General features: G+C 64.8%; 4 protein-coding genes across 4 annotated transcripts; all 4 read right to left on the reverse strand.

Annotated features, from left to right (window-relative positions):
- Nucleotides 1-494: 494 nt before the first annotated feature.
- Nucleotides 495-3978, reverse strand: LOC124620303 (flocculation protein FLO11-like). Its single transcript, XM_047146976.1, has 5 exons — nt 3799-3978; nt 3449-3616; nt 2999-3059; nt 1349-2849; nt 495-1116 (listed from the first exon to the last, which is right to left on the reverse strand). The coding sequence occupies exons 1-5, from the start codon at nt 3976-3978 to the stop codon at nt 495-497; spliced, it is 2532 nt and encodes an 843-aa protein (XP_047002932.1).
- A 281-nt stretch (nt 3979-4259) lies between these two features.
- Nucleotides 4260-5351, reverse strand: LOC124620304 (mucin-1-like). Its single transcript, XM_047146977.1, has one exon. It carries the CDS (start codon nt 5349-5351, stop codon nt 4260-4262), a length of 1092 nt encoding a protein of 363 aa, XP_047002933.1.
- A 1025-nt stretch (nt 5352-6376) lies between these two features.
- On the reverse strand, nt 6377-10799 carry LOC124620305 (mucin-6-like). The gene is made up of 4 exons (XM_047146978.1): nt 9996-10799; nt 8047-9763; nt 6933-7914; nt 6377-6815 (listed from the first exon to the last, which is right to left on the reverse strand). Exons 1-4 carry the CDS (start codon nt 10797-10799, stop codon nt 6377-6379), a joined length of 3942 nt encoding a protein of 1313 aa, XP_047002934.1.
- A 3521-nt stretch (nt 10800-14320) lies between these two features.
- Nucleotides 14321-15742, reverse strand: LOC124620306 (endochitinase 2-like). Its single transcript, XM_047146979.1, has one exon. It carries the CDS (start codon nt 15740-15742, stop codon nt 14321-14323), a length of 1422 nt encoding a protein of 473 aa, XP_047002935.1.
- Nucleotides 15743-21275: the final 5533 nt, after the last annotated feature.

Consider the following 21275-nt stretch of genomic DNA (forward strand, 5'->3'; position numbering starts at 1 on the left):
GCGTGTAGTGCAGCGGGCTGTGGTGACGTCGGACGCGGACAGTGCACACAGCATGGAGTGCAGCGGGCTGTGGTGACGTCGGTCACGGACGGCGCTGACAGCGCGAAGTGCAGCGGGCTGAGGTGACGTCGGACGCGGACGGTGCTGACAGTGTGGAGTCCAGTGGGCTGTGGGGACGTCGGACGCGGACGGTGCTGACAGCGTGGAGTGCAGCGGGCTGTGGTGACGTCGGACACAGACGCAATGACAGGGTGGAGTACAGCAAGCTGTGGAGCCGTCGGACACGGTCGGTGCTGACAGCGTGGAGTCCAGCGGGCAGTGGTGACGACGGACACGGACGACGCTGACACTGTGGAGTGCAGCAGGCTGTGGTGACGTCGGACACGGACGGAGCTGACAGAGTGGAGTCCAGCAGGCTGTGGTGACGTCGGACGTTGACGGTGCACACAGCGTGGAGAGAAGCGCGCTGTGGTGACGTCGGTCACCGATGGCGCTCACAGCGTGGAGTGCAGCGGGCTATGGTGACGTCGGACACAGGCGGCACTGACAGGGTGGAGTCCAGCAAGCTGCGGTGACGTCGGACACGGACGGTGCTGACAGCATGGAGTCCAGCGGGCTGTGGTGACGTCGGACGCGGACGGTGCTGACAGCATTGGGTGCAGCGGGTTGTGGTGTCGTCGGACGCGGACGGTGCACACAGCGTTGAGTGCAGCAGGCTGTGGTGACGTCAAAGAGGTACGGCGCTGACAGCGTGGAGTGCAGCGGGGTGTGGTGACGTCGGACGCGGACGGTGCTGACAGTGTCGAGTCCAGCAGGCTGTGGTGCTGTCGGACGCGAACAGTGCTAACAGCGTGGAGTGCAGCGGGCTGTGGTGACGTCGGACGCGAACGGTGCACACAGTGTGGAGTGCAGTGGGCTGTGGTGACGTCGGTCACGGACGATGAACACAGCGTGGAGTGCTTCTTGCTGTGGTGACGTCGGACGCGGACGGTGCTGACAGCGTGGAGTGCAGCGGTCTGTGTTGACGTCGGACATGGACGATGCTCACAGTGTGGACTGCAACAGGCAGTGGTGACGTCAGACGCGGACGGTGCTGACGGCGTGGAGTGCAGCGGGCTGTGGTGACGTCAGACGCGGACGATGCTCACAGCGAGGATTGCAGCAGGCGGGGGTGACGCCGGACACAGCTGGCACTGACAGCGTGGAGTGTAGCAGGCTGCAGTGACGTCGGACACGGATGGTGCTGACAGCGTGCAGTGCAGCGGGCTGTGGTGGCGTCGGACACGGACGGTGCTGACAGCGTGTAGTGCGGCGGGCTGTGGTGACGTCGGACGCGGGCGGTGCTCACAGCGTGGAGTGCAGCGAGCTGTGGTGAAGTTGGATGCGGACGGTGATGGCAGCATGGAGTGCAGCTGGCTGTGGTGACATCGGACGCGGACGGTGCTGACAGTGTGGAGTCCTGTGGGCTGTGAAGACATCGGACGCGGACGGTGCTGACAGCGTGGAGTCCAGCGGGCTGTGGTGACGTCGGACGCGGACGGTGCTGACAGCGTGGAGTGCAGCGGGCTGTGGTGAAGTCAGACCCGGGCGGTGCTGACACCGTAGAGTCCAACGGGCTGTGGTGACGTAGGACGCAGACGGTGCTGACAGCGTGTAGTGCAGTGGGCTGTGGTGATGTGAGACCTGTACGGTGCTGACAGCGTGGAGTGCAGCGGGCTGTGGTGACATCGGACACAGATGGTGCTCACAGCATGGAGTCCAACGGGCTGTTGTGACGTTGGACGCGTACGGTGCTGACAGCCTGGAGTCCAGCGGGCTGTGGTGACGTCGGATACGGACGGCGCTGACAGCGTGGAGTGCAGCGGTCTGTGGTGACGTCGGACGTGGACGGTGCTGATAGCGTGGAGTCCAGTGGGCTGTGTTGACGTCGGAAGCGGACGTTGGTGACAGATCGTTGTCCAGCGGGCTGTGGTGACGTCGGAAGGGGACGGTGCTGACAGCGTGGGGTGCAGCGGGCTGTGGTGACGTTGGACACTGACGGTGCTCACAGCGTGGAGTGCTGCTGGCCGTGGTGTCGTCGGACGCGGACGGTCCTGACAGCGTGGGGTGCAGCGGTCTGTGTTGACGTCGGACGTGGACGGTACTGACAGCGTGGAGTGCAACGGGCTGTGGTGAAATCGGACACGGACTGTGCTGACAGCGTGGATTCCAGCGGGCTGTGGTGACGTCGGACACGGACGGTGCTGACAGCGTGGAGTCCAGGCGGCTGTGGTGACGTCGGAAGCGGACGGTGATGACAGAGTGGAGTGCAGCGGGCTGTGGTGACGTCGGACACGGACGGTGCTCACAGCGTGGAGTGCTGCAGGCTGTGGTGATGTCGGACGGGGTCGGTGCTGACAGCATGGGGTGCAGCGGGGTGTGGTGACGTCGGACATGAACGATGCTCACAGCGTGGACTGCTGCATTCAGTGGTGACGTCGGACACGGACGGTGCTGACAGCGTGGAATCGAGCCGGCTGTGGTGACGTCAGACACGGACGGTGCTGACAGCGTGGAGTGCACCAGGCTGTGGCGACGTCGGACGCGGGCGGTGCTCACAGCGTGGAGTGCAGTGGACTGTGGTGACGTCGGACGCGGACGGTCCTGACAGCGTGGAGTGCAGCGGTCTGTGTTGACGTCGGACGTGGACGGTGCTGACAGCGTGGAGTCCAGCGGGCAGTGGTGACGTCGGACGCGGACGGTGCTCACAGCGTGGAGTGCAGCGTGCTGTTGTGACGTCGGACGCGGACAGTGCTGACAGCGTGGAGTCCAACAGGCTGTGGTGACGACGGACACGGACGACGCTGACACTGTGGAGTGCAGCAGGGTGTGGTGACGTCGGACACGGACGGAGCTGACAGAGTGGAGTCCAGCGGGCTGTGGTGACGTCGGACGTTGTCGGTGCACACAGCGTGGAGAGAAGCGCGCTGTGGTGACGTCGGTCACCGATGGCGCTCACAGCGTGGAGTGCAGCGGGCTGTGGTGACGTCGGACGAGGGCGGTGCTGACAGTGTGGAGTCCTGTGGGATGTGAAGACATTGTACGCGGACGGTGCTGACAGCGTGGAGTGCAGCGGGCTATGGTGATGTCGGACACAGGCGGCACTGACAGGGTGGAGTCCTGCAAGCTGCGGTGACTTCGGACACGGACGGTGCTGACAGCATGGAGTCCAGCGGGCTGTGGTGTCGTCGGACGCGGACGGTGCACACAGCGTGGAGTGCTTCTTGCTGTGGTGACGTCTGACGCGGACGGTGCTGACAGCGTGGAGCGCAGCGGTCTGTGTTGACGTCGGACAAGGACGATGCTCACAGTGTGGACTGCAGCAGGCTGTGGTGACGTCAGACGCGGACGGTGCTGACGGTGTGGAGTGCAGCGGGCTGTGGTGACGTCAGACGCGGCCGATGCTCACAGCGAGGATAGCAGCAGGCGGAGGTGACGCCGGACACAGCCGGCACTGACAGCGTGGAGTGTAGCAGGCTGTGGTGGCGTCGGACACGGATGGTGCTGACAGCGTGTAGTGCGGCGGGCTGTGGTTACGTCGGACGCGGTCGGTGCTCACAGCGCGGAGTGCAGCGGGCTGTGGTGAAGTTGGACGCGGACGGTGATGGGAGCATGGAGTGCAGCTGGCTGTGGTGACATCGGACGCGAACGGTGTTGACAGTGTGGAGTCCTGTGGGCTGTGAAGTCATCGGACGCGGACGGTGCTGACAGCCTGGAGTCCAGCGGGCTGTGGTGACGTCAGACGCGGACGGTGCTGACAGCGTGGAGTGCAGCGGGCTGTGGTGAAGTCAGACCTGTGCGGTGCTGACAGCGTAGAGTCCAGCGGGCTGTGGTGACGTCGGACGCAGACGGTGCTGACAGCGTGTACTGCAGCGGGCTGTGGTGATGTGAGACCTGTACGGTGCTGACAGCGTGGAGTGCAGCGGGCTGTGGTGACATCGGACACGGATGGTGCTCACAGCATGGAGTCCAACGGGCTGTTGTGACGTTGGACGCGTACGGTGCTCACAGCGTGGAGTGCAGCAGGCTGTGGTGACGTCAAACGAGGACGAAGCTGACAGCCTGGAGTCCAGCGGGCTGTGGTGACGTCGGATACGGACGGCGCTGACAGCGTGGAGTGCAGCGGTCTGTGGTGACGTCGGACGTGGACGGTGCTGACAGCGTGGAGTCCAGTGGGGTTGTGTTGACGTCGGAAGCGGACGTTGGTGACAGATTGGAGTCTAGCGGGCCGTGGTGACGTCGGAAGCGGACGGTGCTGAAAGCGTGGGGTGCAGCGGGCTGTAGTGACGTTGGACACTGGCCGTGCTCACAGCGTGGAGTGCTGCTGGCCGTGGTGACGTCGGACGCGGACGGTCCTGACAGCGTGGGGTGCAGCGGTCTGTGTTGACGTCGGACGTGGACGGTGCTGACAGCGTGGAGTGCAACGGGCTGTGGTGAAATCGGACACGGACTGTGCTGACAGCGTGGATTGCACCAGGCTGTGGCGACGTCGGACACGGACGGTACTCACAGCGTGGAGTGCTGCAGGCTGTGGTGATGTCGGACGGGGTCGGTGCTGACAGCATGGAGTGCAGCGGGGTGTGGTGACGTCGGACATGAACGATGCTCACAGCGTGGACTGCTGCATTCAGTGGTGACGTCGGACACGGACGGTGCTGACAGCGTGGAATCGAGCCGGCTGTGGTGACGTCAGACACGGGCGGTGCTGACAGCGTGGAGTGCACCAGGCTGTGGCGACGTCGGACGCGGGCGGTGCTCACAGCGTGGAGTGCAGTGGGTTGTGGTGACGTCGGACATGGACGGTGCTGACAGCGTGGAGTGCAGCGTGCTGTGGTGACGTCGCAAATGGACGGTGCTGACAGCGTGGAGTCCAGCGGGATTTGGTGACGTCGGACGCGCACGGTGCTGACTGCGTGGAGTGCAGCGGGCTGTGGTGATGTCTGACCCGGATTGTGCTGACAGCGAGGAGTCCAGCAGGCTGTGGTTACGTCGGACACGGACTGTGCTGACAGCGTGGAGTGCTGCGGACTGTGGTGACGTCGGACGCGGACGGTGCACACAGCGTGGAGAGCAGCGGGCTGTGGTGACGTCGGACACGGACGGCGCTGACAGCGTGGAGTGCAGTGGGCTGTAGTGACGTCGGACACAGACGGCACTGAAAGCGTGGAGTGCAGCAGGCTGTGGTGACGTCGGACACGGACGGTGCTGGCAGCGTGGAGTGCAGCGGGCTGTGGTGACGTTGGACGCATGCGGTGCCGACAGCGTGGAGTCCAGCGGGCTGTGGTGACGTCTATCGCAGACGGTGCTGACATCGTGGGATGCAGCGGGCTGTGGTGACTTCGGACACGGACGGTGCTGACTGCGTGGAATGCAGCAGGCTGTGGTGACGTCGGACGCGAACGGTGCACACATCGTAAAGAGCAGCGGGCTGTGGTGACGTCGGACACGAACGGTGCTGACAGCGTCGAGTCCAGCAGGTTGTCGTGATGTCAGAAGCGGACGCTGCTGACAGCGTGGAGTCCAGCGGGCTGTGGTGATGTCAGACCCGGACGGTGCTGACTGCGTGGAGCACAGCGGGCTGTGGTGACGTCGGACACAGACGGCACTGATAGAGTGGAGTACAGCAAGCTGTGGAGACGTCGGACACGGTCGGTGCTGACAGCGAGGAGTCCAGCGGGCAGTGGTGACGTCGGATGCGGACGGTGCTCAGAGCGTGGAGCGCAGCGTGCTGTTGTGACGTCGGTCACCGATGGCGCGCACAGCGTGGAGTGAAGCGGGCTGTGGTAACGTCGGACGAGGGCGGTGCTGACAGTGTGGAGTCCTGTGGGCTGGGAAGACGTCGGACGCGGACGGTGCTGACAGCGTGGAGTGCAGCGGGCTGTGGTGACGTCGGACACAGGCGGCACTGACAGGGTGGAGTCCAGCAAGCTGCGGTGACGTCGGACACGGACGGTGCTGACAGCATGGAGTCCAGCGGGCTGTGGTGAAATCGGACACGGACTGTGCTGAGAGCGTGGATTGCAGCAGGCTGTGGTGACGTCGAACACGGACGGTGCTGACGGGGTGGAGTCCAGGGGGCTGTGGTGACGTCGGAAGCGGACGGTGATGACAGAGTGCGGTGCAGCGGGCTGTGGTGACGTCGGACACGCACGGTGCCCACAGTGTGGAGTGCTGCAGGCTGTGGTGATGTCGACGGGGCGGTGCTGACCGCGTGGAGGTCAGCGGGCTGTGGTGACGTCGGACATGGACGATGCTCACAGTGTGGACTGCTGCAGGCAGTGGTGACGTCATACGCGGACGGTGCTGACGGCGTGGAGTGCAGCGGGTTGTGGTGACGTCAGACGCGGACGGTGCTCACAGCGAGGATTGCAGCGGGCGGGGGTGACGCCGGACACAGCCGGCACTGACAGCGTGGAGTGTAGCAGGCTGTGGTGACGTCGGACACGGATGGTGCTGACAGCGTGGAGTGCAGCGTGCTGTGGTGGCGTCGGACACGGACGGTGCTGACAGCGTGTAGTGCGGCGGGCTGTGGTGACGTCGGACGCGGGCGGTGCTCACAGCGTGGAGTGCAGCGTGCTGTGGTGAAGTTGGACGCGGACGGTGATGGCAGCATGGAGTGCAGCTGGCTGTGGTGACGTCGGACGCGGACGGCGCTGACAGTGTGGAGTACTGTGGGCTGTGAAGACATCTGACGCAGGCGGTGCTGACGGCGTGGTGTCCAGCGGGCTGTGGTGACGTCGGACGCGGACGGTGCTGACAGCGTGGAGTGCAGCGGGCTGTGGTGAAGTCAGACCCGGGCGGTGCTGACAGCGTAGATTCCAGCGGGCTGTGGTGATGTCGGACGCAGACGGTGCTGACAGCGTGTAGTGCAGCAGGCTCTGGTGATGTGAGACCTGTACGGTGCTGACAGCGTGGAGTACAGCGGGTTGAGGTGACATCGGACACGGATGGTGCTCACAGCATGGAGTCCGACGGGCTGTTGTGACGTTGGACGCGGACGGTGCTCACAGCGTGGAGTGCAGCGGGTTGTGGTGACGTCAAACGAGGATGGTGCTGACAGCCTGGAGTCCAGCGGGCTGTGGTGACGTCGGATACGGACGGCGCTGACAGCGTGGAGTGCAGCGGTCTGTGGTGACGTCGGACGTGGACGGTGCTGACAGCGTGGAGTCCAGTGGGCTGTGTTGACGTCGGAAGCGGACGTTGGTGACAGATTGGAGTCCAGCGGGCTGTGGTGACGTCGAAAGCGAACGGTGCTGACAGCGTGAGGTGCAGCGGGCTGTGGTGACGTCGGACACGGACGCTGCTGACAGCGTGGAGTCCAGCAGGCTGTGGTGACTTCGGACACGGGCGGTGCTGACAGCGTGGAGTGCAGCGGGCTGTGGTGACGTCGGACGCGGACGGTGCACACAGCGTAAAGAGCAGCGGGCTGTGGTGACGTCGGACACGGACGGCGCTGACAGCGTGGAGTGCAGTGGGCTTTGGTGACGGCGGACGCGGACGGTGCTGACAGTATAAAGTCCAGTGGGCTGTGGTGACGTCGGAAACGAACGGTGCTGACAGCGTCGAGCCCAGCAGGCTGTCGTGACGTCGGACGCGGACGGTGCTGACAGCGTGGAGTCCAGCGGGCTGTGGTGATGTCAGACCCGGACAGTGCTGACTGCGTGGAGCGCAGCGGGCTGTGGTGATGTTGGAAACGGATGGTGCTCACAGCATGGGGTCCAGCGGGCTGTGGTGATGTTGGACGCGGACGGTGCTCACAGAGTTGAGTGCAGCGGCATGTGCTGACGTCGGACGCGGACGGTGCTGACAGTGTGGAGTCCGGTAGGCTGTGGTGTGTTGGACGCGGACGGTGCTGGCAGCGTGGAGTGCAGAGAGCTGTGGTGACATCAGACACAGACGGCACTGACAGGGTGGACTGCAGCCGGCTGTGGTGACGTCGGACACGGACGGTGCTGACAGAAAGGAGTCCAGCGGGCTATGGTGACGTCGGACTAGGACGATGCTCACAGCATGGAGTGCAGCGGCATGTGCTGACTTCGGACGCGGACGGTGCTGACAGTGTGGAGTCCAGTGGGCGGTGGTGTGTCGGACGCGGTCGGTGATGACAGCGTGGAGTGCAGCGGTCTGTGGTGACGTCGGACGCAGACGGCACTGACAGGGTGGAGTACAGAAAGCTGTGGAGACGTTGGACACGGTCGGTGCTGACAGCATGGAGTGCAGCGGGCTGCGGTGACGTCGGACGCGGATGGTGCTGACAGCGTTGTGTGCAGCGGGCTGCGGTTTGGTCGGACGCGGACGGAGCACTCAGCATGGAGTGCAGCGGGCTGTGGTGACGTTGGTCACGGACGGCGCTGACATCGTGGAGTCCAGCGGGCTGCGGTGACGTCGGACGCGGACGGTGCTGACAGTGTGGAGTCCAGCGGGCTGTGGTGCCGTCGGACGTGGACAGTGCCAACACCGTGGAGTGCAGCGGGCTGTGGTGATGTCGGACACAGACGGCACTGACAGCGTGGAGTACAGCAAGCTGTAGTGACGTCGGACACGGACGGGGCTGACAGCGTGGAGTCCAGCGGGCTGCGGTGACGTCGGACGCGGATGGTGCTGACAGCGTTGTGTGCAGCGGGCTGTGGTGTCGTCGGACGCGCACGGTGCACACAGTGTGGAGTGCAGCGGGCTGTGGTGGCGCCGGACGCAAACAGTGCACACAACAAGGGGTGCAGCGGGCTGTGGTGACGTCGGTCACGGACGGCGCTGACAGCGCGAAGTGCGGCGGGCGGAGGTAACGTCGGACGCGGACGGTGCTGACAGTGTGGAGTCCAGTGGGCTGTGGTGACGTCGGACGCGGGCGGTGCTGACAGCGTGGAGTGCAGCGGTCTGTGGTGACGTCGGACGCAGACGACACTGACAGGGTGGAGTACAGAAAGCTGTGGAGACGTCGGACACGGTCGGTGCTGACAGCGTGGAGTGCAGCGGGCTGTGGTGACGTCGGACACAGGCGGCACTGACAGGGTGGAGTCCAGCAAGCTGCGGTGACGTCGGACACGGACGGTGCTGACAGCGTGGAGTCCAGCGGGCAGTGGTGACGTCGGACGCGGACGGTGCTCACAGCGTGAAGTGCAGCGTGCTGTGGTGACGCCGGACGCGGACGGTGCAGACGGCGTGGAGTCCAACGGGCTGTGGTGACGACGGACACGGACGACGCTGCCACCGTGGAGTGCAGCAGGCTGAGGTGACGTCGGACACATTCGGCACTGACAGGGTGGTGTCTAGCAAGCTGCGGTGACGTCGGACACGGACGGAGCTGACAGAGTGGAGTCCAGCGGGCCGTGGCGACGTCGGACGTGGACGGTGCACACAGCGTGGAGAGCAGCGCGCTGTGGTGACGTCTGTCACCGACGGTGCTCGCAGCGTGGAGTGCAGCGGGCTGTGGTGACGTCGGACGCGGACGGTGATGGCAGCATGGAGTGCAGCTGGCTGTGGTGACGTCGGACGCGGACGGTGCTGACAGTGTGGAGTCCTGTGGTCTGTGAAGACGTCGGACGCGGACGGTGCTCACAGCGTGGAGTGCGGCGCACTGTGGTGACGTCGGACACCGACGGCGCTGACAGGTTGGAGTCCAGCAAGCTGCGGTGACGTCGGACACGGACGGTGCTGATAGCGTGGAGTCCAGAAGGCTGTGGTGACGTCGGACGCGGACGGTGCACACAGTGTGGAGTGCAGTGGGCTGTGGGGACGTCGGTCACGGACGGTGCTCACAGCGTGGAGTGCTTCTTGCTGTGGTGACGTCGGACGCGGACGGTGCTGACAGCGTGGAGTGCAGCGGTCTGTGTTGACGTCGGATATGGACGATGCTCATAGTGTGGACTGCAGCAGGCAGTGGTGACGTCAGACGCGGACGGTGCTGACGGCGTGGAGTGCAGCGGGCTGTGGTGACGTCAGACGCGGACGATGCTCACAGCGAGGATTGCAGCAGGCGGGGGTGACGCCGGACACAGCAGGCACTGACAGCTTGGAGTGTAGCAGGCTCTGGTGACGTCGGACACGGATCGTGCTGACAGCGTGGAGTGCAGCGGGGTGTGGTGACATCGGACGCGGACGGTGCACACAGCGTGGAGAGCAGCGGGCTGTGGTGACGACGGACACGGACGGCGCTGACAGCGTGGAGTGCAGTGGCCTTTGGTGACGTCGGACGCGGACGGTGCTGACAGTATAAAGTCCAGTGGGCTGTGGTGACGTCGGACACGAACGGTGCTGACAGCGTCGAGTCCAGCAGGCTGTCGTGACGTCGGACGCGGACAGTGCTGACAGCGTGGAGTCCAGCAGGCCGTGGTAATGTCAGACCCGGACGGTGCTGATTGCGTGGAGTGCAGCGGGCTGTGGTGATGTTGGACACGGATGGTGCTCACAGCATGGAGTCCAGCGGGCTGTGGTGATGTTGGACCCGGACGGTGCTCACAGCTTGGAGTGCAGCGGCATGTGCTGACGTCGGACGCGGACAGTGCTGACAGTGTGGAGTCCAGTGGGCTGTGGTGTGTCGGACGCGGACGGTGCTGACAGCGTGGTGTGCAGCGGGCTGCGGTGACGTCGGACGCGGATGGTGCTGACAGCGTGGTGTAAAGCGGGCTGCGGTGACGTCGGACGCGGATGGTGCTGAGAGCGTTGTGTGCAGGGGGCTGTGGTGTCGTCGGACGCGGACGGTGCACACAGCGTGTAGTGCAGCGGGCTGTGGTGACGTCGGACGCGGACAGTGCAAACAGCATGGAGTGCAGCGGGCTGTGGTGACGTCGGTCACGGACGGCGCTGACAGAGCGAAGTGCAGCGGGCTGAGGTGACGTCGGACGCGGACGGTGCTGACAGTGTGGAGTCCAGTGGGCTGTGGTGACGTCGGACGCGGACGGTGCTGACAGCGTGGAGTGCAGCGGGCTGTGGTGACGTCGGGCACAGACGCAATGACAGGGTGGAGTACAGCTAGCTGTGGAGACGTCGGACACGGTCGGTGCTGACAGCGTGGAGTCCAGTGGGCAGTGGTGACGTCGGACACAGGCGGCACTGACAGGGTGGAGTCCAGCAAGCTGCGGTGACGTCGGACACGGACGGTGCTGACAGCATGGAGTGCAGCGGGCTGTGGTGACGTCGGGCACAGACGCAATGACAGGGTGGAGTACAGCTAGCTGTGGAGACGTCGGACACGGTCGGTGCTGACAGCGTGGAGTCCAGTGGGCTGTGGTGACGTCGGACGCGGACGGTGCTCACAGCGTGGAGTGCAGCGTGCTGTTGTGACGTCGGACGCGGACAGTGCTGACAGCGTGGAGTCCAACAGGCTGTGGTGACGTCGGACACGGACGGAGCTGACAGAGTGGAGTCCAGCGGTCTGTGGTGACGTCGGACGTTGACGGTGCACACAGCGTGATGAGAAGCGCGCTGTGGTGACGTCGGTCACCAATGGCGATCACAGCGTGGAATGCAGCGGGCTGTGGTGACGTCGGACGAGGGCGGTGCTGACAGTGTGGAGTCCTGTGGGATGTGAAGACGTTGTACGCGGACGGTGCTGACAGCGTGGAGTGCAGCGGGCTATGGCGACGTCGGACACAGGCGGCACTGACAGGGTGGAGTCCAGCAAGCTGCGGTGACGTCGGACACGGACGGTGCTGACAGCATGGAGTCCAGCGGGCTGTGGTGACGTCGGACGCGGACGGTGCTGACAGCGTTGTGTGCAGCGGGTTGTGGTGTCGTCGGACGCGGACGGTGCACACAGCGTTGAGTGCAGCAGGCTGTGGTGACGTCAAAGAGGTACGGCGCTAACAGCGTGGAGTGCAGCGGTCTGTGTTGACGTCGGACATGGACGATGCTTACAGTGTGGACTGCAGCAGGCAGTGGTGACGTAAGACGCGGACGGTGCTGACGGCGTGGAGTGCAGCGGGCTGTGGTGACGTCAGACGCGGACAATGCTCACAGCGAGGATTGCAGCAGGCGGGGGTGACGCCGGACACAGCCGGCACTGGCAGCGTGGAGTGTAGCAGGCTGTGGTGACGTCGGACACGGATGGTGCTGACAGCGTGGAGTGCAGCGGGCTGTGGTGGCGTCGGACATGGACGGTGCTGACAGCGTGTAGTGCGGCTGGCTGTGGTGACGTCGGACGCGGGCGGTGCTCACAGCGTGGAGTGCAGCGGGCTGTGGTGAAGTTGGACGCGGACGGTGATGGCAGCATGGAGTGCAGCTGGCTGTGGTGACATCGGATGCGGACGGTGGTGACAGTGTGGAGTCCTGTGGGCTGTGAAGACATCGGACGCGGACGGTGCTGACAGCGTGGAATCCAGCGGGCTGTGGTGACGTCGGACGCGGACGGTGCTGACAGCGTGGAGTGCAGCGGGCTGTGGTGAAGTCAGACCCGGGCGGTGCTGACAGCGTAGAGTCCAGCGGGCTGTGGTGACGTCGGACGCAGACGGTGCTGACAGCGTGTAGTGCAGTGGGCTGTGGTGATGTGAGACCTGTACGGTGCTGACAGCGTGGAGTGCAGCGGGCTGTGGTGACATCGGACACGGATGGTGCTCACAGCATGGAGTCCAACGGGCTGTTGTGACGTTGGACGCGGACGGTGCTCACAGCGTGGAGTGCAGCGGGCTGTGGTGACGTCAAACGAGGACGGTGCTGACAGCCTGGAGTCCAGCGGGCTGTGGTGACGTCGGATACGGACGGCGCTGACAGCGTGGAGTGCAGCGGTCTGTGGTGACGTCGGACGTGAACGGTGCTGACAGCGTGGAGTCCAGTGGGCTGTGTTGACGTCGGAAGCGGACGTTGGTGACAGATTGGAGTCCAGTGGGCTGTGGTGACGTCGGAAGCGGACGGTGCTGACAGCGTGGAGTGCAACGGGCTGTGGTGAAATCGGACACGGACTGTGCTGACAGCGTGGATTGCAGCGGGCTGTGGTGACGTCGGACACGGACGGTGCTGACAGCGTGGAGTCCAGGCGGCTGTGGTGACGTCGGAAGCGGACGGTGATGACAGAGTGGAGTGCAGCGGGCTGTGGTGACGTCGGACACGGGCGGTGCCCACAGCGTGGAGTGCTGCAGGCTGTGGTGATGTCGGACGGGGTCGGTGCTGACAGCATGGAGTGCAGCGGGGTGTGGTGACGTTGGAAATGAACGATTCTCACAGCGTTGACTGCTGCATTCAGTGGTGACGTCGGACACGGACGGTGCTGACACCGTGGAATCGAGCCGGCTGTGGTGACGTCAGACACAGACGGTGCTGACAGCGTGGAGTCCACCAGGCTGTGGCGACGTCGGACGCGGGCGGTGCTCACAGCGTGGAGCGCAGTGGGCTGTGGTGATGTCGGACGCGGACCGTCCTGACAGCGTGGAGTGCAGCGGTCTGTGTTGACGTCGGACGTGGACGGTGCTGACAGCGTGGAGTGCAACGGGCTGTGGTGAAATCGGACACGGTCGGTGCTGACAGCGTGGAGTCCAGCGGGCAGTGGTGACGTCGGACGCGGACGGTGCTCACAGCGTGGAGTGCAGCGTGCTGTTGTGACGTCGGACGCGGACAGTGCTGACAGCGTGGAGTCCAACAGGCTGTGGTGACGACGGACACGGACGACGCTGACACTGTGGAGTGCAGAGGCTGTGGTGACGTCGGACACGGACGGAGCTGACAAAGTGGAGTCCAGCGGGCTGTGGTGACGTCGGACTTTGACGGTGCACACAGCGTGGAGAGAAGCGCGCTGTGGTGACGTCGGTCACCGATGGCGCTCACAGCGTGGAGTGCAGCGGGCTGTGGTGACGTCGGACGAGGGCGGTGCTGACAGTGTGGAGTCCTGTGGGATGTGAAGACGTTGTACGCGAACGGTGCTGACAGCGTTGTGTGCAGCGGGTTGTGGTGTCGTCGGACGCGGACGGTGCACACAGTGTTGAGTGCAGCAGGCTGTGGTGACGTCAAAGTGGTACGGCGCTGACAGCGTGGAGTGCAGCGGGGTGTGGTGACGTCGGACGCGGACGGTGCTGACAGTGTCGAGTCCAGCAGGCTGTGGTGCTGCCGGACGCGGACAGTGCTAACAGCGTGGAGTGCAGCGGGCTGTGGTGACGTCGGACGCGGACGGTGCACACAGTGTGGAGTGCAGTGGGCTGTGGTGACGTCGCTCACGGACGGTGCTCACAGCGTGGAGTGCTTCTTGCTGTGGTGACGTCGGACGCGGACGGTGCTGACAGCGTGGAATGCAGCGGTCTGTGTTGACGTCGGACATGGACGATGCTCACAGTGTGGACTGCAGCAGGCAGTGGTGACGTCAGACGCGGACGGTGCTGACGGCGTGGAGTGCAGCGGGCTGTGGTGACGTCAGACGCGGACGATGCTCACAGCGAGGATTGCAGCAGGCGGGGCTGACGCCGGACACAGCCGGCACTGACAGCATGGAGTGTAGCAGGCTGTGATGACGTCGGACACGGATGGTGCTGACAGCTTGGAGTGCAGCGGGCTGTGGTGGCGTCGGACACGGACGGTGCTCACAGCGTGGAGTGCTTCTTGCTGTGGTGACGTCGGACGTGGACGGTGCTGACAGCGTGGAGTGAAACGGGCTGTGGTGACATCGGACTCGGATATTGCTCACATCATGGAGTCCAACGGGCTGTTGTGACGTTGGACACGTACGGTGCTCACAGCGTGTAGTGCGGCGGGCTGTGTGGCGTCGGACGTGGACGGTGCTGACAGCGTGGAGTGCAACGGGTTGTGGTGAAGTCGGACACGGACTGTGCTGACAGCGTGGATTGCAGCGGGCTGTGGTGACGTCGGACATGGACGGTGCTGACAGCGTGGAGTCCAGGCGGCTGTGGTGACGTTGGAAGCGGACGGTGATGACAGAGTGGAGTGCAGCGGGCTGTGGGAACGTCGGACACGGACGGTGCTCACAGCGTGGAGTGCTGCAGGCTGTGGTGATGTCGGATGGAGTCGGTGCTGACAGCATGGAGTGCAGCGGGGTGTGGTGACGTCGGACGTGAACGATGCTCACAGCGTGGACTGCTGCATTCAGTGGTGACGTCGGACACGGACGGTGCTGACAGCGTGGAATCGAGCCAGCTGTGGTGACGTCAGACACGGACGGTGCTGACAGCGTGGAGTGCACCAGGCTGTGGCGACGTTGGACGCAGGCGGTGCTCACAGCGTGGAGTGCAGTGGGCTGTTGTGACGTCAGACGTGGACGGTGCTGACAGCGTGAAGTGCAGCGTGCTGTGGTGACGTCGGACATGGACGGTGCTGTCAGCGTGGAGTCCAGCGGGATTTGGTGACGTCGGACGCGCCCGGTGCTGACTGCGTGGAGTGCAGCGGGCTGTGGTGATGTCAGACCCGGAAGGTGCTGACAGCGAGGAGTCCAGCAGGCTGTGGTTACGTCGGACACGGACTGTGCTGACAGCGTGGAGTGCTGCGGGCTGTGGTGACGTTTGACGTGGACGGTGCACACAGCGTGGAGAGCAGCGGGCTGTGGTGACGTCGGACACGGACGGCGCTGACAGCGTGGAGTGCAGTGGGCTGTAGTGACGTCGGACACAGACGGCACTGAAAGCGTGGAGTGCAGCAGGCTGTGGTGACGTCGGACACGGACGCTGCTGACAGCGTGGAGTCCAGCAGGCTGTGGTGACTTCGGACACGGACGGTGCTGACAGCGTGGAATGCAGCGGGCTGTGGTGACGTCGGACGCGAACGGTGCACACATCGTAAACAGCAGCGGGCTGTGGTGACGTCGGACACGAACGGTGCTGACAGCGTCGAGTCCAGCAGGCTGTCGTGACGTCAGACGCGGACGCTGCTGACAGCGTGGAGTCCAGCGGGCTGTGGTGATGACAGACCCGGACGGTGCTGACTGCGTGGAGCACAGCGGGCTGTGGTGACGTCGGACACAGGCGGCACTGATAGAGTGGTGTACAGCAAGCTGTGGAGACGTCGGACACGGTCGGTGCTGACAGCGTGGAGTCCAGCGGGCAGTGGTGACGTCGGACGCGGACGGTGCTCACCGCGTGGAGCGCAGCGTGCTGTTGTGACGTCGGTCACCGATGGCGCTCACAGCGTGGAGTGCAGCGGGCTGTGGTAACGTCGGACGCGGACGGTGCTCACCGCGTGGAGCGCAGCGTGCTGTTGTGACGTCGGTCACCGATGGCGCTCACAGCGTGGAGTGCAGCGGGCTGGGGTAACGTCGGACGAGGGCGGTGCTGACAGTGTGGAGTCCTGTGGGCTGTGAAGACGTCGGACGCGGACAGTGCTGACAGCGTGGAGTGCAGCGGGCTGTGGTGACTTCAGACACAGGCGGCACTGACAGGGTGGAGTCCAGCAAGCTGCGGTGACGTCGGACACGGACGGTGCTAACAGCATGGAGTCCAGCGGGCTGTGATGAAATCGGACGCGGACTGTGCTGAGAGCGTGGATTGCAGCGGGCTGTGGTGACGTCGGACATGGACGATGCTCACAGTGTGGACTGCTGCAGGCAGTGGTGACGTCATACGCGGACTGTGCTGACGGCGTGGAGTGCAGCGGGCTGTGGTGACGTCAGACGCGGACGGTGCTCACAGCGAGGATTGCAGCGGGCGGGGGTGACGCCGGACACAGCCGGCACTGACAGCGTGGAGTGTAGCAGGCTGTGGTGACGTCGGTCACGGATGGTGCTGACAGCGTGGAATGCAGCGTGCTGTGGTGGCGTCGGACACGGACGGTGCTGACAGCGTGTAGTGCGGCGGGCTGTGGTGACGTCGGACGCGGGCGGTGCTCACAGCGTGGAGTGCAGCGTGCTGTGGTGAAGTTGGACGCGGACGGTGATGGCAGCATGGAGTGCAGCTGGCTGTGGTGACGTCGGACGCGGACGGTGCTGACAGTGTGGAGTCCTGTGGGCTGTGAAGCCATCGGACGCGGACGGTGCTGACAGCGTGGTGTCCAGCGGGCTGTGGTGACGTCGGACGCGGACAGTGCTGACAGCGTGGAGTGCAGCGGGATGTGGTGAAGTCAGACCCGGGCGGTGCTGACAGCGTAGATTCCAGCGGGCTGTGGTGACGTCGGACGCAGACGGTGCTGACAGCGTGTAGTACAGCAGGCTGTGGTGATGTGAGACCTGTACGGTGCTGACAGCGTGGAGTGCAGCGGGTTGTGGTGACATCGGACACGGATGGTGCTCACAGCATGGAGTCCAACGGGCTGTTGTGACGTTGGACGCGGACGGTGCTCACAGCGTGGAGTGCAGCGGGCTGTGGTGACGTCAAACGAGGATGGTGCTGACAGCCTGGAGTCCAGCGGCCTGTGGTGACGTCGGATACGGACGGCGCTGACTGCGTGGAGTGCAGCGGTCTGTGCGTGACGTCGGACGTGGACGGTGCTGACAGCGTGGAGTCCAGTGGGCTGTGTTGACGTCGGAAGCGGACGTTGGTGACAGATTGGAGTCCAGCGGGCTGTGGTGACGTCGAAAGCGAACGGTGCTGACAGCGTATGGTGCAGCGGGCTGTGGTGACGTCGGACACGGACGCTGCTAACAGCGTGGAGTCCAGCAGGCTGTGGTGACTTCGGACACGGACGGTGCTGACAGCGTGGAGTGCAGCGGGCTGTGGTGACGTCGGACGCGGACGGTGCACACAGCGAAAAGAGCAGCGGGCTGTGGTGACGTCGGACACGGACGGCGCTGACAGCGTGGAGTGCAGTGGGCTTTGGTGACGGCGGACGCGGACGGTGATGACAGTATAAAGTCCAGTGGGCTGTGGTGACGTCGGAAACGAACGGTGCTGACAGCGTCGAGTCCAGCAGGCTGTCGTGACGTCGGACGCGGACGGTGCTGACAGCGTGGAGTCCAGCGGGCTGTGGTGATGTCAGACCCGGACAGTGCTGACTGCGTGGAGCGCAGCGGGCTGTGGTGATGTTGGACTCGAATGGTGCTCACAGCTTGGAGTCCAACGGGCTCTGGTGATGTTGGACGCGGACGGTGCCTACAGAGTTGAGTGCAGCGGCATGTACTGACGTCGGACGTGGACGGTGCTGACAGTGTGGAGTCCGGTGGGCTGTGGTGTGTTGGACGCGGACGGTGCTGGCAGCGTGGAGTGCAGCGAGCTGTGGTGACATCAGACACAGACGGCACTGACAGGGTGGAGTGCAGCCGGCTGTGGTGACGTCGGACACGGACGGTGCTGACAGAAAGGAGTCCAGCGGGCTGTGGTGACGTCGGACTAGGACGGTGCTCACAACATGGAGTGCAGCGGCATGTGCTGACTTCGGACGCGGACGGTGCTGACAGTGTGGAGTCCAGTGGGCGGTGGTGTGTCGGACGCGGTCGGTGATGACAGCGTGGAGTGCAGCGGTCTGTGGTGACGTCGGACGCAGACGGCACTGACAGGGTGGAGTACAGAAAGCTGTGGAGACGTCGGACACGGTCGGTGCTGACAGCGTGGAATGCAGCGGGCTGCGGTGACGTCGGACGCGGATGGTGCTGACAGCGTTGTGTGCAGCGGGCTGTGGTGTGGTCGGACGCGGACGGAGCACTCAGCATGGAGTGCAGCGGGCTGTGGTGACGTTGGTCACGGACGGCGCTGACAGCGCGGAGTGCAGAGAGCTGAGGTGACGTCGGACGCGGACGGTGCTGACAGTGTGGAGTCCAGTGGGCTGCGGTGACGTCAGACACAGGCGGCACTGACAGGGTGGAGTCCAGCAAGCTGTAGTGACGTCGGACACGGACGGGGCTGACAGCGTGGAGTCCAGCGGGCTGCGGTGACGTCGGACGCGGATGGTGCTGACAGCGTTGTGTGCAGCGGGCTGTGGTGTCGTCGGACGCGCACGGTGCACACAGCGTGGAGTGCAGCGGGCTGTGGTGGCGCCGGACGCAATCAGTGCACACAGCAAGGGGTGCAGCGGGCTGTGGTGACGTCGGACGCAGACGGCACTGACAGGGTGGAGTACAGAAAGCTGTGGAGACGTCGGACACGTTCGGTGCTGACAGCGTGGAGTGCAGCGGGCTGTGGTGACGTCAGACACAGGCGGCACTGACAGGGTGGAGTCCAGCAAGCTGCGGTGACGTCGGTCACGTACGGTGCTGACAGCGTGGAGTCCAGCGGGCAGTGGTGACGTCGGACGCAGACGGTTCTCACAGCGTGGAGTCCAGAGTGCTGTGGTGACGACGGACGCGGACGGTGCAGACAGCGTGGAGTCAAACGGGCTGTGGTGACGACAGACACGGACGACGCTGCCACCGTGGAGTGCAGCAGGCTGTGGTGACGTCGGACACAGGCGGCACTGACAGGGTGGAGTCTAGCAAGCTGCGGTGACGTCGGACACGGACGGATCTGACAGAGTGGAGTCCAGCGGGCTGTGGTGACGTCGGACGTGGACGGTGCACACAGCGTGGAGAGCAGTGCGCTGTGGTGACGTCTGTCACCGACGGTGCTCACAGCGTGGAGTGCAGCGCGCTGTGGTGACGTCGGACGCGGACGGTAATGGCAGCATGGAGTGCAGCTGGCTGTGGTGACGTCGGACGCGGACGGTGCTGACAATGTGGAGTCCTGTGGTCTGTGAAGACGTCGGACGCGGACAGTGCTCACAGCGTGGATTGCGGCGGGCTGTGGTGACGTCGGACACCGACGGCGCTGACAGGGTGGAGTCCAGCAAGCTGCGGTGACGTCGGACACGGACGGTGCTGACGGCGTGGAGTCCAGCGGGCTGTGGTGACGTCGGACGCGGACGGTGCACAGAGTGTGGAGTGCAGTGGGCTGTGGTGACGTCGGTCACGGACGGTGCTCACAGCGAAGAGTGCTTCTTGCTGTGGTGACGTCGGACGCGGACGGTGCTGACAGCGTGGAGTACAGCGGTCTGTGTTGACGTCGGACATTGACGATGCTCACACTGTGGACTGCAGCGGGCAGTGGTGACGTCAGACGCGGACGGTGCTGACGGCGTGGAGTGCAGCGGGCTGTGGTGACGTCAGACGCGGACGATGCTCACAGCGAGGATTGCAGCAGGCGGGGGTGACGCCGGACACAGCCGGCACTGACAGCGTGGAGTGTAGCAGGCTGTGTTGATGTCGGATACGGATGGTGCTGACAGCGTGGAATGCAGCGGGCTGTGGTGGCGTCGGACATGGACGGTGCTGACAACGTGTAGTGCGGCGGGCTGTGGTGACGTCGGACGCGGGCGGTGCTCACAGCGTGGAGTGCAGCGGGCTGTGGTGAAGTTGGACGCGGACGGTGATGGCAGCATGGAGTGCAGCTGGCTGTGGTGACATCGGACGCGGACGGTGCTGACAGTGTGGAGTCCTGTGGGCTGTGAAGACATCGGACGCGGACGGTGCTGACAGCGTGGAGTCCAGCGGGCTGTGGTGACGTCGGACGCGGGCGGTGCTGTTAGCGTGGAGTGCAGCGGGCTGTGGTGAAGTCAGACCCGGGCGGTGCTGACAGCGTTGAGTCCAGCGGGCTGTGGTGACGTCGGACGCAGACGGTGCTGACAGCGTGTAGTGCATCGGGCTGTGGTGATGTGAGACCTGTACGGTGCTGACAGCGTGGAGTGCAGCGGGCTGTGGTGACATCGGACACGGATGGTGACACAGCATGGAGTCCAACGGGCTGTTGTGACGTTGGACGCGTACGGTGCTCACAGCGTGGAGTGCAGCGGGCTGTGGTGAAGTCAAACGAGGACGGTGCTGACAGCCTGGAGTCCAGCGGGCTGTGGTGACGTCGGATACGGACGGCGCTGACAGCGTGGAGTGCAGCGGTCTGTGGTGACGTCGGACGTGGACGGTGCTGACAGCGTGGAGTCCAGTGCGCTGTGTTGACGTCGGAAGCGGACGTTGGTGACAGATTGGAGTCCAGCGGGCTGTGGTGACGTCGGAAGCGGACGTTGCTGACAGCGTGGGGTGCAGCGGGCTGTGGTGACGTTGGACACTGGCGGTGCTCACAGCGTGGAGTGCTGCTGGCCGTGGTGACGCCGGACGCGGACGGTCCTGACAGCGTGGAGTGCAGCGGTCTGTGTTGACGTCTGACGTGGACGGTGCTGACAGCGTGGAGTGCAACGGGCTGTGGTGAAATCGGACACGGACTGTGCTGACAGCGTGGATTGCAGCGGGCTGTGGTGACGTCGGACACGGACGGTGCTGACAGCGTGGAGTCCAGGCGGCTGTGGTGACGTCGGAAGCGGACGGTGATGACAGAGTGGAGTGCAGCGGGCTGTGGTGTCGTCGGACACGGACGGTGCTCACAGCGTGCAGTGCTGCAGGCTGTGGTGATGTCGGACGG

The sequence above is a fragment of the Schistocerca americana genome, chromosome 6 (genome assembly GCF_021461395.2).
Source record: "Schistocerca americana isolate TAMUIC-IGC-003095 chromosome 6, iqSchAmer2.1, whole genome shotgun sequence".
Taxonomy (NCBI): Eukaryota; Metazoa; Arthropoda; class Insecta; order Orthoptera; family Acrididae; genus Schistocerca; species Schistocerca americana.

Coding starts and splice junctions, on each gene's coding strand:
- LOC124620305 (XM_047146978.1), bottom strand. CDS start 10,799: ATGCTGTTTGCACTGTCCGCGTCCGACGTCACCACAGCCCGCTGCACT. Junction 9,764..9,995: donor CGCCTGCTGCAATCCTCGCT/GTGAGCATCGTC, acceptor ACGTCCCCACAG/CCCACTGCACTCCACACTGT. Junction 6,816..6,932: donor ACGCTGTCAGCACCGTACAG/GTCTCACATCAC, acceptor ACTTCACCACAG/CCCGCTGCACTCCACGCTGT.
- LOC124620303 (XM_047146976.1), bottom strand. CDS start 3,978: ATGTCACCACAGCCCGCTGCACTCCACGCTGTCAGCACCGTACAGGTC. Junction 3,617..3,798: donor AGCCCGCTGCACTCCACGCT/GTCAGCACCGTC, acceptor ACTTCACCACAG/CCCGCTGCACTCCGCGCTGT. Junction 2,850..2,998: donor AGCCCGCTGCACTCCACGCT/GTGAGCGCCATC, acceptor TGCACTCCACAG/TGTCAGCGTCGTCCGTGTCC.
- LOC124620306 (XM_047146979.1), bottom strand. CDS start 15,742: ATGTGTGCACCGTTCGCGTCCGACGTCACCACAGCCCGCTGCATTCCA.
- LOC124620304 (XM_047146977.1), bottom strand. CDS start 5,351: ATGTCAGCACCGTCTGCGATAGACGTCACCACAGCCCGCTGGACTCCA.